The sequence below is a fragment of the Orcinus orca genome, chromosome 14 (assembly GCF_937001465.1).
Source record: "Orcinus orca chromosome 14, mOrcOrc1.1, whole genome shotgun sequence".
In the NCBI taxonomy this organism is placed as follows: domain Eukaryota; kingdom Metazoa; phylum Chordata; class Mammalia; order Artiodactyla; family Delphinidae; genus Orcinus; species Orcinus orca.
In genome coordinates this window covers 65,364,116-65,379,963 of record NC_064572.1, presented here as the reverse complement: position 1 = coordinate 65,379,963, position 15,848 = coordinate 65,364,116, and the positions used below count along the sequence as shown (strand labels likewise).

Here is a 15,848-nt window from a genome sequence, read left to right as displayed (position 1 = left end):
GATCATCATTGGCTATCAATGATTCTTGCTGCCCCAGCCTACCCTCACCTCCCCGTTCTGAGATATGACCACAGCATACAGCCTGCACCAAACCACCTGGCCTGCTCTCTTCATGTATGGATATTTTAACTACCAATTATACCATACAATTATCAAGGGCAGGGACCCAGTTTTCTCTTCCCAATGCCAAGCGCAGGACTGCAGATATTATGTGGTCACTTTGCGGAAAAAGGCAGAAACTTCAGCTGAGAAGCATCATTCTCTTCCCATATGGCCAAAACCCCACCAGCGACCCTTGAGGAGGCTCACCCGGCACTTGACCTCATCCCCAACGTGGTACTTCTTCTCCGGATTCTTCATAAGGATGTCGGCCAGGTGCATGGGAGGTACCAGGGCCCTGATTTGCCTGCCCACCTTCACCAGCATCCCGTATGGCTTTATGGTCATCACTTTGCCCTAGGAAAAGATGCCATGATGCCTCAAGAATATCTTTCCTATATTTCTTACAACAAAGCATCTCACACCTCTCGAAGCTCAGCTTCCTGAGGTAACTGTGCCTGTCATTCCAGATCTCATAGGGACAAAGCACATACCCCACAGTGATCCGGATGCAGTAGGGTTTATTTATGAGAACCTTCACATCTTTTTGTGTGAGGATCTTCTTTCAATCTGCCTTACAAATTCATTATCCAACGGAGAGGATTATGTCTCCTAAGGAATGAACTCTACATATAAAGGGGAGCTGCTCAGCTGGGGCTAAGTGGTTGGACAGGCGCAGCAACTGGCTTCTTACTAATATCCCAGCTGGCTCAATTATCAAAGAACTAACTTTTGACCTGGTCTAATCAACACCATCAAATCCCAGGACTGATGACCTACTGCCCCTGCGTAGTGGGGTGGTACTAGCAAGACCTTACCTTGAAATTAATTACAAGTTACCCAAGGGAAGAAAAAGAAATCCCAGTTAGCAGGCCAAGAGAAGGAATATGACTTTAAATGTGTTCACATGGGGACTAATGAGCTGACAGTTAACCTGTGAACTAAAGACTATCTGAAGGTGGTGGAGTATCTAATTATATGCTTGAGGTCTTACCTTTACCAAGGCCCCAGGTTTGATGTCATGATAACTAAGGAACTGAGCTTCAATAACAGACCTAGAACAAAAGGCAAATACAAGATTAAATAAATTAGGACAGAGGCTGCCTAAAATTCAGGGCTACCAAAATCATGTTGGCAAGAAAGGAAACCCTCACCAAGCACGGCCACGAGACACTGTGGGCGTGCACTGCACAGGAGCACACCTCTACACCCCGCACAAGTTAGTGACAGACTTACGTCCGCAGAGAGAGCAAAGCCAGTTCATCCATTTGGCTGTAGTCGATGATTCTACACTTGTGAGTGTTCCCTGGCTTGAAGGTCTCAGGTTTGAAGACTTTCTTAGAATTGGAGAGATGGCTGAGCTACAAAGTACCAAGTGATTAAGGACCAGCCAGAAGCAATAGATCTGAGGCAATCAGACATTAAATCAGACATGGAGTTGACTCAGTACATTGGTCACCTCCCATAAAACCAGCACTCTTGATTACCTGTTAAAATAATTGCTCTAACTAAAGAACTACTTTGTACTATCACAGGATCTCTATAAAGTCAGAGAAGAGTCTAGATCATGGGTCGATAAATTACAGCTCACGATTAAGTGCCTATATTTCTAAGTAAAAGTTTGACTGGACCACAGCCGTGCCCTTTCATTTACATACTGTCCTTGCTGCTTTCAGGCTATAACAACAAAACTGAGTAGTTAGGACAGAGTCTGTATGATCCATAAGCCTAAAATATTTACTATCTGGCCCTTTAAAATAACTTTCCCAAGCCCTGGTGTAGATCCTAACTCATTCTTATACCTACCATCAACCAGGTATCAATTACGGCAAGTCAATTTTAAGGCACTCTAATATAACAAACAGACCTTGTTCTAGTCCTTATGACTAGAACAAAATAGGAACGCTAAGGGTTAGGGAAACTAAATAGGAAACTAATACCCAGGGATGAAGGAAGCAGAAAAGAACTTGTGTCCCCAAAGTCCTTCTGGTGATAAGATCGTGATGAAACAAAGAGCCTCCTTACCCGGGCATAGGCCAGAGCCCCATCCGTCAGCCTGAAGGTGGCCCCGGCATTGCCGAAAAAGCCCTGGACAGGAACATCATCCAGTACAGCTCCCAGCTGCTGGCAAGAAAGCCGGGTGAGTGGACGCCCGGGCTGCAGGAAGACAGCGCGCAGGCTCAGCCGTACAGCTCTGGTCCGAGGATGGACGCAGAGGACACAGGCCCGTACCTAGACAAGGGAAAGGGCATAATGAGCAAGACCAGGCACACCAGGGACAAGGCACCCTGGAGCAGACTTTCAGGAGTCAAGACTCTCCATGTGTTGACCAAGCTACAGATGTAAGTACTAAAATCAGCTTGTGCAATCAAACAGCATGTCCCAGAGGAACTATGTCCGACTGAATCAACGCTTACACAAGGCCAGGAAAACATATACCAGGGTCCCCTCAACACCGTGAGGCTAATAATACATATGCAACAGGAGCCATGTACTGGCATCACTATATCAGAAGCTCATCTGAAACACACCAGAAACAGCCTGCTCTGATCACAAGGCCATAGCATGTAAAATGTCTCAACTCTGCAGACAAATACGGCTACAAGGAGAAAAAAATTACTAGAAAGAGGTTCACCAAAAAATTAACAATATTATTACTAGGTGGTGGGAAAACCTACTTTTACTTAAAAAAAATAAAACAACAACAGAAAAAACCAACAAAGTCTCTATAGCTTCCATTAGTATGTGTTACTGTTAAAAACAAAAAATAAATCATTTTAGGATTTTTAATAAAAAACAATGACTACCATATATTGGGATTTTCTTCCCAAATATCCATGTTCATTGCAGAAAATTTGAATATTTAGACAAGGGTAGAAAAATCACCCAGACTTAATCACTAACACCTGATTGCATAATCAGCCAGCATTTTGACCAGATGTACTTTTTAAGACTTTTTTTTCCCCAAAATTGAATCTATATTATAGCACTTTGTAAACTACATTTGTCTATTTAAACATATATCTTGTTCTATGTTAAACACTCTATTAGAACACTTTAAATTACAAAAGCAAAAGATTTACTACCAAGAAAAAAAAATCAAAGAGTATGAAATAAAAACTACAAGTTGCCTTCTTCTCCACAGGCTCCTTCTCTAATCTCAATCCCCAGAAATAACCACTGGCAGTTTCTTGTAGTCCTTCCAAGACACTTTTCATTCCCCTCACCACCCCTCTGACACCTGTATACATGCAGTCCTAGGATCTGCCTATAGCAGCTGTGACACTGGATGGCTGGTTGGGACACAACTGAAATCCAGAAAAGGTAAGTGCAACATTTCTTACCGGCTGATTTGAGAAGTATGTTCTGCCTTTCTTAGGGTCCAGGTGCATAAAGTCAACCAGGCCAGTGAAGAACGAGAGGAATTTTAGCGTAAGGCCAAATGGAGTCACCTAGAAATAAAAAGCATCAGTTATGAAAAACATCTCTCTGAAGGAACCAGGAATGAGACTGTTCATAAAGCCACATTATCCATGATAATGATAACTGTGTGTCTCTCCTCCCCCAGCTAACCCTTAGCGTCTTTCTTCCCATAAAATGAAATGGCAGCACATCTCCTGGCACTGGCTGTTCCTTAATTCAGTAAGCTCATCGCCTCCGGGCCTGAGAGGACATCAGTCCTCCACCCTTGGGATTTCCCAATGGGATGGAAGGCGCTTTACATGAGGATCCTCAGGGAACTGCCAGCCTGACAACTGGGACAAATTGTTGCTAACTTGGTGATGTGCTCAGACTAAGGTAAAAACCCACATGCTTGCCAGAGGGAGATACTGACCGTGAGCAATTCACCCTACAGAGCCCCACAAAGCTAAGAAAGTAGAGGTGACAAGCCTCTCAAAAGAGAGCAGGGAGGCAAGTGACTGAAATAAGGGAAACTAAGTCAGATCCCCAGGTCCTCTCCTCAAACTATAGGGTCCACCCTTCTCCCATCTCCACAGAAAATGGGAGAGTTATTCTCTGGGAAACTGTACCAGACTCAAAACACAGGAACAGTGCAAACCATGAAAATGTGAATTAAGAAAAATTCTGAATATCATATATAGATATGGAGACCGCCAGCCCCTTTCTGCCATCTAGCTCTTAGGCAGCCAGGCTTATATGCTCCTGAATCGGGTGTTAGTAGATCCTTTCCAGAGAAATCTAACATGCCAGAGAAGACTTCTAACAGTGACATCTGGAGGTTGCCACTAGTTCCTGACCCTGACAGGGAAGTCAGCCAGTCAGCAAGTCGCGCCCAGGAACACAGACTTCCCCACAGTTTTTTAGTGCCTCTCTCATAACATGGCAGTCAAAACAAAAACTCAATAGAGAATGGGAAGTTTAAGTTGAGAGACTTTCCCAGAGGTAGGATATAGACAAATACATGCATGTACCAAACCGAAGAAGAGAGGAAAAAAAAGAAAATTAGAACTGATCCTTTAAGTCCAACATCATACCAACGGAGTTCTAGAAAAAGAAAAGAAAATTATATTAAAAATTTTAGGGCTTCCCTGGTGGCACAGTGGTTAAGAATCTGCCTGCCAGTGCAGGGGACACGGGTTCGAGCCCTGGTCTGGGAAGATCCCACATGCCGCGAAGCAACAAGGCCCGTGAGCCACAACTACTGAGCCTGCGCGTCTGGAGCCTGTGCTCCGCAACGGGAGAGGCTGTGACAGTGAGAGGCCCGTGCGCCACACGCGCACCGCGATGAAGAGTGGCCCCCGCTTGCCGCAACTGGAGAAAGCCCTCGCACAGAAACGAAGACTCAACACAGCAAAAAAAATAAATAAATATATATATTTATTTTTTAAAAAAATTTTTTTAAAGATCTGATAAGGGGCTAGTATCCAAAAGATACAAAGAACCCTTTCACCATTAACAATAAAAAGATAATCTAACTTTTAAATGGATAAAGACTTCTGATTCAATATTTCTCCAAGGAAGATTTATAAATGGCCAATAAGCACATAAAAAGATGCTCAACATCACTAATCATTAGAGAAATGCAAATCAAAATCACAAAATACCACTTCACACCCACACCCACTAGGGTGGCTATAATAAAAAGAATAATAATAAGTGTTTGTGAGAATGTGGCGAAATTGGAACCCTTATATTGCTGGTGGGGATGTAAAATGTTGCAGCCACTTTGGCTGCTCCTCATAAAGTTAAAACACAGAGTTATCATATGACCCAGCAAGTCCATTCCTAGATATACACTCAAGAGAAATGAAAACATATGTCCCTACAAAAACTTATATACAAATTTCATAGCAGCATTACACATAACAAGACAAAAGTGGAAACAACCCAAATGTCTACCAACTCCATATGATGGAGTATTATTCAGCCATAAAAAGGAATGAATCATTGATAAATGCTACAACATGGATGAACTTTGAAAATATGCTAAGTGCAAGAAACCAGACATAAAAGGCTACATACTGTATGGTTCAATTTATATGAAATACCCACAACAGGCAAATCTAGAGATAAAAAGTAGATTCGTGGTTGCCAGGGGCTTGAGGGAGGGAATGAATGGAGAGTGACAACCAATGGGTACAGGGTTTCTTACTGGGGCGATGAAAATGTTCTGGAATTAAATAGTGATGACAGCTGTACACCCTTGTGAATAAACTGAAACACCACTAAGCTGTACACTTTAAAAGGGTGAATCTTACTATATGTGAATTATATCTCAACTTAAGAATTGGAAAAGAAAAAAACCCACAGTGATACAGAAAACTTTCCCAGAACTTAAGGATCTACATTTCTGGATTACAGGAGGTCAGCACAAATAAATGGAAAGAGAGTCATACAAAAGCACATCATTGTGAAATTTTAAAACGAAAGGGATAAAGATAAGATCCTTGAACATATAAAGAAAAGGAAATCAAAATAACATCAGACTTTCCAAAAGCAGTAGAGGCCAGGTGACAATGAGAACAAGAACTTCAAAATTCTGAGGTGTTTTTTTTTTTTTTTTTGGCGGTACGCAGGCCTCTCACTGCTGTGCCCTCTCCCTTGCAGAGCACAGGGTCCGGACGCGCAGGCTTAGCGGCCATGGCTCACGGGCCCAGCCGCTCCACGGCATGCGAGATCCTCCCGGACCAGGGCACGAACCCGTGTCCCCTGCATACGCAGGCAGACCCTCAACAACTGCGCCACCAGGGAAGCCCTCTGAGGTATTTTTTACCTAGAATTCTAACCCCAGATTAACTACCAATCACACGTTAGAGCAGAATAAAGTTATTTTCAGATATACTAGGTGTGCAGAAAAGAGTTAACATAGCAGGCCTGAGACTGCAATCCTTGGAAAAGCATGCTTGCGGTGTTGGCCCTGGCCTGGTGTCTGGGAACTTAGACTTCAAGAGGGTTCCCACCACTCTCAGAACTGAGTGGCTCACTGTACCTAAACTATTTGTGCAAACAATATGGTTTATGCTAAACACTCGAATTCCTTAGGAGAGTCAGGAATTTTGGTACATGACAGGCAGCAGGTGCCTATGTGACCAGCCGCAAATAAAAACCCTCAATGAGCTTTGCTGCTAGACAACATTCACCCATGTTGTCATAACCTGCTGCTGGAGGAATTAAATACACCCTTTGTGGCTCCACTGGAAGAGGATTCTTGGAGGCTTGTGCCTGGTTTCTTTCAGACTTCATTCCATGGGGCTTTTCCCTTTGCTGATTTTGCTTTGCCTCCTTTCACTGCAATAAATCACAGCCGTGAGGGCCACTATATGCTGATGGTGTGAGTCTTCCTAGTGAATCATCAAACCTGGGAGCGGTCTTGAGAATTTTAAGACACATGAGGTGAAGAAATTAACCTCCCATCTGCTTTTCTGAGGATGCTTCTGGCGAATGTGACACATTAAGATGAGTGAGTAAACCCAAAAAGAGGAATACATGGAATCAAAGAAGGTTCTATCCAATACAGAAGAGTGGAAAAGGATCTGGGATGATAGGGAAGGGAGCCCTACAGAGCAACCAGTCCAGACTGGAGCCGGATGACAGTAAAAGGGGCTCCGGGTAGGGGAAAAAAGTAGCAAAGATTATTTAGAGGGTTTGAAAACACAGAAAACAGTGAGAGAAAAATAACTACAGGATGTATGAAGAAATAGTGAAAGGGAGGAAGAGAATTCAGCAAATGACAAAAACAAAGCTGATTAGCAACTCCAGAAAAAAAAGCTGTTCAAGAAACAAATTATATTACCTAGCCCAGCAAATAAATAATATCTATGTAGTCATGTAATTTAAACACTGAATAATGATTTAGCCAAAATTTTAATATTCCTTTGTTGAAAGGTTGGGAAAAGGTAAGGATAAGAGAGCCAAAACTTTATCTACCTTGATAAGAAGTTCAAACCCAATGCCTCAAAGTGATAAGATGCAGCAGAAGCTTATTATTATACTTGGAAACACACAGGTAAATTTCAAAAGATAAGCTAAGAGTTAAAGATGGGGGTTAGATGGGATGAGAGTTCTTCATCATAAGCCTTTTAATACCATCTGATCTTTTAGATCAGCATTGCCCAAGAGAAATATAAGCCACATATGTAATTTTAAGTTTCCTAGCAGTCACATTGTAAAAATTACAAAGAAACGGCTGAAATTTATTTTAATAGTTTATTTAACCCAATATAGGTAAAATATTATCATTTCAACACGTGGTACTGGCTACATTTCCAGTGCTTAATGGTCACATGGGACCAGGGGCTACCCCACTGGACAGCACTCTTTTAGATTGTGTGCACGTACTACTTTAATAAAAATTATTTTTATTTTAGAAAATAGTAGTAACAATGAACGGCTTACCTTCTGTACCTGGGCTTTGACTACCAGTCCTGGTAGCAAGCTGTTGAGGGTCCAGTTTTGCTCCTCAGTAGCAATGGCAGCAGAAACTTCTGAGTAACCAACAGACAGACTAACAATTCCTCCATTGCCTTTCACCTCTTCAATAAGGCAGTTCAGGTAGTGACCTACCTTCAATTTAGCACCTGCAAGTCCAGCCCCCAAAAGGAAAAATACCTATTATGAGAAGGACTTTGAACTTGGGCTCGAGTGATACCTGAAAGATCCATGGCCTACCTGCCCAGTTACCATGCAATACTCCCCATATTCCCAATTTCTCAGGGACCAACTACAAGAAGGGCGTGAAATGACCCTGACTGATCTGGAATCAACTACCACAAAAAAAATATGAAAACCTCAACAAGGCGAGAGAGTACTGGTTCAGAGGCTCTGGGGGCCCAAATTTCAGCGGAATCTTCTAAGTGAGAAAAAGTGAAACTGGTCCATCAGATCTTAATGAGACTGCCACGCCCTGACCCTTCATACATCTCCCTTTTTCTATCACCTAAGATTAACAGTTGGTTTTAGCAAAGCCAAACATGCGTCAGGGTCAGCATTCTGCATTTTACTCACCAAAGTGGCATTTAAATATAATCCCCCATATACCACCTCACTACCATGGACTGGTCCCTCTTCTTCCTCTCACCTTTGTTCTTCTGTTGGATGTACTCCTGGGCTTTCTGCAGTGGCAGAAAAGCTCTGGCCCCACTAACACCAATGTCCACTAGATAGCCATGGTCTTCCAGGCTGGACACAGTGCCCGTGAGCAGCTGGAGGAAGGCAAAGCATTCCCAAAAGTTCAAAAGTCAAAGGTCATGGGACACATAACAAACATCCACTACCAAACATGACTGTTCCCACCATCCCATAATCCCATACATCCTCTCACTTTTAACTTTAAACCTCAATCCCTACAACACAGGGAATATAGCCAATACTTTATTATAACTATGAATGGAGTCTAACCGTTAAAAATTGTGAATCACTATAACGTACACCTGTAACTTGTATAATATTGTACATTAATTATACTTGAAAAAAAATTTTTTTTAAAGAAAAGAAAAAAACCCTCAGTCCCACTACAGGATAGAAGAGGGAAAGACATCAACTTTAATTCTCCCAGGGTTTGAAGGATCTTATAGTTTGTAGACAGAGAGGAGTTGAATAATGGAATGACAGAGAGGGGATTCTCCCCTGGAGGATTTTCAAAAGATAGGAAAGACTTTCATGTTATGCAAAGAGATAAACCAGATGGCCTTGCAGTGCCAGCACTCTCAGCACCATGACTAATGAGAATCCAGAACTACCCTTCTAGCTGTCATCAAGTCTTTTCTAAGCACCTCCAAGATGTCCCCCCCCAAATCCTGCCAACCTCCTTTACCTTTCACGGGAAGCACTGTGGCATTCAAATCTGGCTCTGACACTTACTAGCTATTTGGTGTTTGGCCACTTAAGTCACTTAAACCTTTTTCAGTCTGTTTTCTCAAATGTACAAGAGGGACACCTATCAGCCTCACAGGGTTGCTATGAAAATTTCTTCAGAGAAAGTGTCTAAAACAGCACCTGTCAAACAGTGGCCTCTCAATACCTGTCAATTTCCTACAGCTTGGCTTACTGTTATTCCCCACTCTACCCAACGTTCAGGGCCTGGTCCAAACTCCACCACTTCTAACCAAACGTTCCAAGATCATACTGATCTCCTTCCTCTTAAGTGAGTATAGTTTATATGAGTGTGTTTTGTACCTACTTGACTTGGAGGCACTGAGTGGGGATACATTTCTCCTGAACCTCCACAGGACTGGGAGACTCAGTAGTGGATCATCCATTAGTACGGCTGACAGTCTAATTGCCCTGTCTACCCTGTCTCTCGCTCTCAGAGAGCAGCCCTCAAGCTCTCCCCACAAACGCCAGTGGCCTCTGAAAAAGACTTAATCTGTGAAGAAGTCTCAGTAACGAAGGCACTTCAAGGAACTCCTTCTTACCCTTGCTAAGATTCCTTGGAAGCATTTTTTTCCCCCTACCAGCAAATCTTGGGCTTGCTTTCCCTTTATCCCCTCCAGGGTAATGTGATTAGGTTCAAGTCTTCAATTTCCATTAAGTACCCAAAGTACCCTGGCGACCTTCCCCCCAGGAAAAGACTCACGCCCATGTGTAACAGTTAAGCTGAAAGTGAAAGGTAGTCTAGACACACCCCAGGAGGCAGGACAGGGAGAAGGCATGTTGCCTGCTCCTCTGCCCTGGCGCCAGAGACGTACCATGCCGGGTTTCAGGGCCTCAGCACTCAGCACTTTGTTGACATTTCTGGGGTTCAGAGACAGCTTGACATTCTTTTTGCCCCTCTTTGTGATGTCCAGACTGCTCACCACACATCTCACCAGCATCCCAGGTGAGAAGAGCTCAGGCAAGCTGACCAGGTCCTGCAGAATACAAATGAGAAAAACCTGATACGTACCCTTCCCCTGCACTGAGAATTCATTGCCTGGTCCTGGCTCAGCGGTGTCTCATCCTCAGATCCCAAAGAGCCCAAAAGGCAGATGAAGGGAGTAACTGCTCACCCACAAAGGAAGCGGCCTGTGGCCATATCACAGTCTTGGATTACAGCTTAAGGTCTCCAAACATCTCCACGCAATGGGCAGATGTAAAATGACGTGTTAAAAGAATCGTCTACAATTACTGTCTCTACTTCCTCATCTTCTCCTCACTCTTCAGCTCACTGCAATCTGAGTTCCACCCCCATCACTCCATACTTGATCTCCCAACAAAACCTCCAATGACTTCCATGTCGCTAAACCCAACAGTCCACTTTACAGCCCTTCTCTCACATGACCTTTACAAAGCATTTAACTCTGGTGCTGCTTCCTTAAGCATTTCCTCCCGGCTTCCAACCCTTCGTTCACCATTTTTCTTCTCTGTGTCTCTGGTCCCACCTTCTTCTGACAGCAACTCTCCTTTTATTCAGCAACTAAAATATAGTATTTGCCCCAGGCTCGGTCTTTCAGTCTCTTCTCCCTCTGTGTGCTCCCTCTAAGCAACTTCTTCCCTCTCCATAGCTTCAATTACCACCTATACAAAGAAGTCTAACACATTCATGTTTCTAACCCAAACGTCCCTGAGCTCCAGCATCACCTATCTACTGGTTGTCTCAACTGTACCTCAAACTAAACGTAACAGAAAATCAAATCATGATCATCTCTCCTAATCCAGGTCCCTTTCAGGGTTTCCTGTCTCAGGATGGCATGGCCAACTGTCAAGCCGTGCTCAACAGAAACCTAGGACTCACCTCTGACACGTCTCTCGGCCTTGCCACCCATATGGAATTCGTCACTAAGCGCTGACTTTACCTCCTCAGCCCTCAGTAAATCCATCCATCTCAAGACCCTAGACTACAACAGCAGCCTCCTAACTGGTCTCTAGGCAGCTACGCATGCCTCTTCAATTCAGTCTCTGTGCTGTCTACATGGCACCCACCCCAGTGAGGACATTTCAAGGGCTTCCCACTGATTCTAGAAAAACAATCCTAAACATGGTCTGGCCTCCACCCAGCCCTCCAGCCCCATCCCACTCCACTCTCCCCGGCTCTCTCTGCTCTAGCCACACTAGCCTTCTGCTGCACATCGGGCTCCTTCTGCCTGAACTCCCTTCCTTCCTTCTCTAGCATACCCTCATCCTTCCTACCTCAGCTCAGGCATCCCTTCCTCAGGCAAGTCTTCCAGGTTCCCTGGGCTAAGTCAAAATCCCCTTATTTAAAAAAAAAAAAAAAGAAGAAGAAGAAGAAGAAAAGAAAAAAAAATTTCCCTATTATAAACTCTCTTGGTACCTTGTACCCTTCCTTCTTAACACTTAGCAAAGTTGTCATTTTACATCTGTTGGTGTACTACTTATTTCCAGTTACAGATTTCATGCGGGTTTCCCATACCTGCAGGGGTTCTTCTTGTGCCACCTGCTCATTCAGCTTTTCAGTGTAGGCATCACAGATTTCAGTCACTTGCACACACCCCTGGAGGCCGTTGGGGAGACTAATCACCAGTTCCAGTTCATTTACCTCTTTCACGCAACCCAAGATCCGCATCCCCTCACACAGGGACTAGAAGAGAAAGAGTGAAATGTATACAACAGGGAAGAGAACAATGATTGGGGAGGTTGGGGGGGTTCTGGCTTCTAGTCCCAACTCTGACATATAAAAGCTACGAGACACATATGTGTACATGTCAGTACACTCATCACACATCTGAGCACCACGAAAGATCGAAATTATACAACAGTGTTTCCAGCAGGGTGCTGGAGGGCACGCTCGCCTTTTCCTTTATTCCAAGCAGCCCAAACTCAAAGGCCTAGCAGGCAACACAATGCAGGACAGAATGTCAGTGGAGACAGAAGTCAGTCTGGAGGGTGCATGCCAGGTCTAAAGGGCGTAACCACTATTCAGCTCTGTGTCCCTACAAACATGAGGGAGTGCGAGCTTGTACTGTCAGCACTTTCAAATTTTTACAAAAAAGCCGGAAATCACATTTTATGGAAAATTTTTTAGTTTTCTAATGTTGGCATGAAGTTAAACAATTATTTTTTTTAAGTAGCACACAGGACAAAGAAAATAATTCTGCAAGCTGAATCTATATGTTTCCCTTCACTATCATTTGACTTTTTTTTCTTTTTTTACAACTAATGTGTATCAGAATTATCTAAAAATTTAAGGAACATAATAAGACTGCTTCACTTCTCTGAGATAATTTCCACATCTATGAAATGAAAGGGAAGAATTAGAGTGATTGCTAAAGTTATTGCCAGTTCTAACCTATGACTCTACTAAAACACAAGTTCCATGAGGGCATCGGCGGGATGAGGGACTCAGCAGCTAAAAAGAAAAACTAAAAAAACAACACATGATCACAGGCACTGGTTAATAATTGAAGGAAATAATGCTCAATTCTGAACAAAACTGGAAGAAGTTCTAAAGACATAAGCTACACACACATATTTATATGAAAAGAATGAAGGAAAAAAGGAAAGAGGAAAGGAAGAAGAACATATACAGACTTAAGCAACTCAGAGAGTTTGTTTAAAACAAAACCAGTTATAAAACAGAAACTAACACACCATTGTAAAGCAATTATACTCCAAAAAAGATGTTAAAAATAAAAAAAAACTTTGACAAACCTCCACACTAAGGATCTCAAACTTCTCTCTTACAAACTTGTTGCTTTCTCTCTTTTCAACTTTCAACTTTTTTGTTTTTGCTGGCTCTTTCTGGATCTTTTTCCTTTTGGTGGATTCCTCTTCAGTAGAAATCTAAAGGGGGCAAAAGACCCAAAAGAATAAAAACCAGTAATCCTGGCCTTTCCCTCCAACTTCAGGTCATCTGTCACCTTGCTTTGTCTTCCCTTCTACTCTACCCCACTCCCAATTGTTCCTTTAATTCCTGCCTCAACGCCAATCTCCTGTTCTAACAGCAATTCTCCCTTTGACCAAAATCTGAGCTCTGTTCTCAAAGCCCCTTCTCTCCTGTGTTCTTCCTCCCTTGACTGGGATGAGCACTGGGGTTCCCCGCTGGGAGAAGCAATTTGGAACAGTGAAAGAAAATAAAAGGTGGAGTCACGAAGACCCAAGTTACATTTCTATCCCCATCATTACAAGCTGTGTGATTTCGGCTAAATTATATAACCTCTCTGAGCCTCAGTTCCTCACCATGGAATGATGATCTCTACTACACAGTACAGTTGGAAAGATTACATAAAATAGACATGAGACCATACAATCAAGTGTTAGTTACCATCCCTCTAGCATTTGGAGCGCAACCTACTCTAGGTGAAGATTTCAAATTCTACTGCAAATTATGATCGCTTTACACAGCAAGGACCTCATTCAAAAATGCAGTGATCAAACTGTTTTCTCTCCATCCTTAATCAACATGGTAAGTTTCTAAGAATAAGAAACAGGGAATTCTCTGGTGGTCCAGTGGTTAGGACTCCATGCTTTCACTGCCAAGGGCGCGGGTTGGATCCCTGGTCAGGGAATTAAGATCCCACAAGCTGGGTGACGTGGCCAAAGAAAGAAAGAAAGAAACAACGGCACTGCAAACTCAAATATTAAATGCCATGCTTCAAAGGATATAGTCTTGTGGTGGCATGGACTCTCTAACAAGTTTAATTTATAAAAGTTGACTTCAACAAGAATCCAATCTGGAAAACCACACATTCTCAAACAAGGCTCATTCTCCAAAAGGACACTAGAGAGAAAGTGTTCAGTGAGTCTTATCAAAAAAGCACACCACTTACATCAAATAAGTTGTCTTGTTCAAATGACTGCTGGAAAGCTTTCTCTTTCTCTGATTTGTGGGTTTTTCTTGTACCCCCTCGGGGGAAGCTTTCTTCCATGGTTGCCATGTTTGGGTGTCCTAAAAACAATGCAAAGAATTGGTGAGTTGTATCCTTAGTGTCAAGGTTGTGATCAACGGGCAAGAGATAGAGCCTTCTAGCACCAATGTGCTGGACAGCATTCAGGACTAAGAAATGGATGGTTTGATGCCAGGCAACAGATAATCCATAATTCGTCTTTCCAAAGGTCTTTGCTTCAAAACCACAAGTCTACACATTTTTCTCCAGCAAAAGAAGTTAGTTTCAATGTATTAAATATCATTAAGCAGCTTCAGTTAAGTCACAGATACACAGATGAATACATAACCCCCTACCTTCAAAGAATACGCACATTTTTAAGAAGATAAAACAATTATGCAAAGGATCTAAAATACAAATCAGATTATAAACTATCAACAAGGAGGTAGGAAATAATGAGGCTTCAGCAAAGGAGGAAAGCTTCCTAAAAAAGATGCTTTTGAGCTGAATGTTAAAAGATTAATAAAATTTTGACAGGTGGAAAGGGAAAAACAGAAGGAATACGAGAAAAGGCATGGAAATAGGAAAAAAACAATTATTTTGATAAGCGCCAGCAATATGTCTGTCAAGCTGCTCAAAAGCTTGCTCTTGTCTTTCTTTGAAGAATTGTTCAACTAGATTACAAGGTGAATAAACCATAATAATTGGAGTTAAATTTTAAAAGACACGTTGGGCTTTTTGTGTCAGATCTTTCATCAGGTGTGAATAGATTAACGTTCACTTTGGCAAGTCAGAGCCTTAAGAAGAGGGAAAGACAGAACAGTAACAAAAATATATATATACTTCAGGCTATAGATTGGACAGGGAGATAGGACTGAAGGAAGCTACACCGGGTACAAGGATTCAACTGCAGTACAACAGAGAAATCATGAGAACCAGAACTACTGAATAGGTATAAGTGAGAATAGAAAATAGGAGGGGTTGGTTCTGAGAGACACTTGGGAACAGGAATCTAAAAAGGCTTGAGACTGTGAAAGAGGTGAAGACCTAGAGGGAGCCTAGGAGTTGGAATCAGGAATGGATGTGTTTGGTAGAAATAGGACAAGCAATGCCGTCCAGTTTGCTAGGCATTTGACCCTTAATCTCATTTCAGACAAGGTGAAACTGAAGCTTCAAAGAGTAAACTGATCCCGCGACAAAGAAGGGTCTTGAGCTACTTCCTGGGGACATATTCTGACGTTACAGGGACCACTCCAGCAGAGCCGGCTTCGGAACCCAACCACTCACCCGGCACTGCGGGTGCATGGCAGGGATCCAGAGGACCTAGTCCTGGGACAGACCTGGAAGCCACGAAGTTTCCACCCTTGTCGCCTTTTCCCCCACTCACCAGCCCCGGGACGCCAGCACTTCTACTTCGGAGGCCGAGCCACTGTAATCACACACGCGGAGTCTAGAACACCAGCAACCCAACTCGGCTCTTCCGGAAGCGTGGGCGGGCTCAAAGCCTACTTCCGTCAGTATGCGGTA

General features: G+C 43.0%; 2 protein-coding genes across 3 annotated transcripts in view; one reads left to right on the top strand and one right to left on the bottom strand.

Moving 5' to 3' along the window:
* PDCD11 (programmed cell death 11) overlaps positions 1–15,825 on the bottom strand; it is a 41,920-nt gene extending 26,095 nt beyond the window's left edge. For both annotated transcript variants that reach the window (XM_004265889.3, XM_033421105.2), the window contains exons 1-12: positions 15,709–15,825; positions 14,265–14,383; positions 13,147–13,278; positions 11,909–12,076; positions 10,248–10,409; positions 8,639–8,762; positions 7,957–8,138; positions 3,444–3,551; positions 2,125–2,331; positions 1,336–1,460; positions 1,094–1,154; positions 310–456 (exon numbers count right to left, since the gene is read on the bottom strand). In XM_004265889.3, coding sequence (XP_004265937.1) covers positions 310–456; positions 1,094–1,154; positions 1,336–1,460; positions 2,125–2,331; positions 3,444–3,551; positions 7,957–8,138; positions 8,639–8,762; positions 10,248–10,409; positions 11,909–12,076; positions 13,147–13,278; positions 14,265–14,372 — 1,524 coding nt within the window. In that variant the 5' untranslated portion in view covers positions 14,373–14,383; positions 15,709–15,825. The remainder of the gene's footprint in view (positions 1–309; positions 457–1,093; positions 1,155–1,335; positions 1,461–2,124; positions 2,332–3,443; positions 3,552–7,956; positions 8,139–8,638; positions 8,763–10,247; positions 10,410–11,908; positions 12,077–13,146; positions 13,279–14,264; positions 14,384–15,708) is intronic.
* NT5C2 (5'-nucleotidase, cytosolic II) overlaps positions 1–15,848 on the top strand; it is a 307,851-nt gene that overhangs the window by 50,479 nt on the left and 241,524 nt on the right. The window lies entirely within an intron of this gene.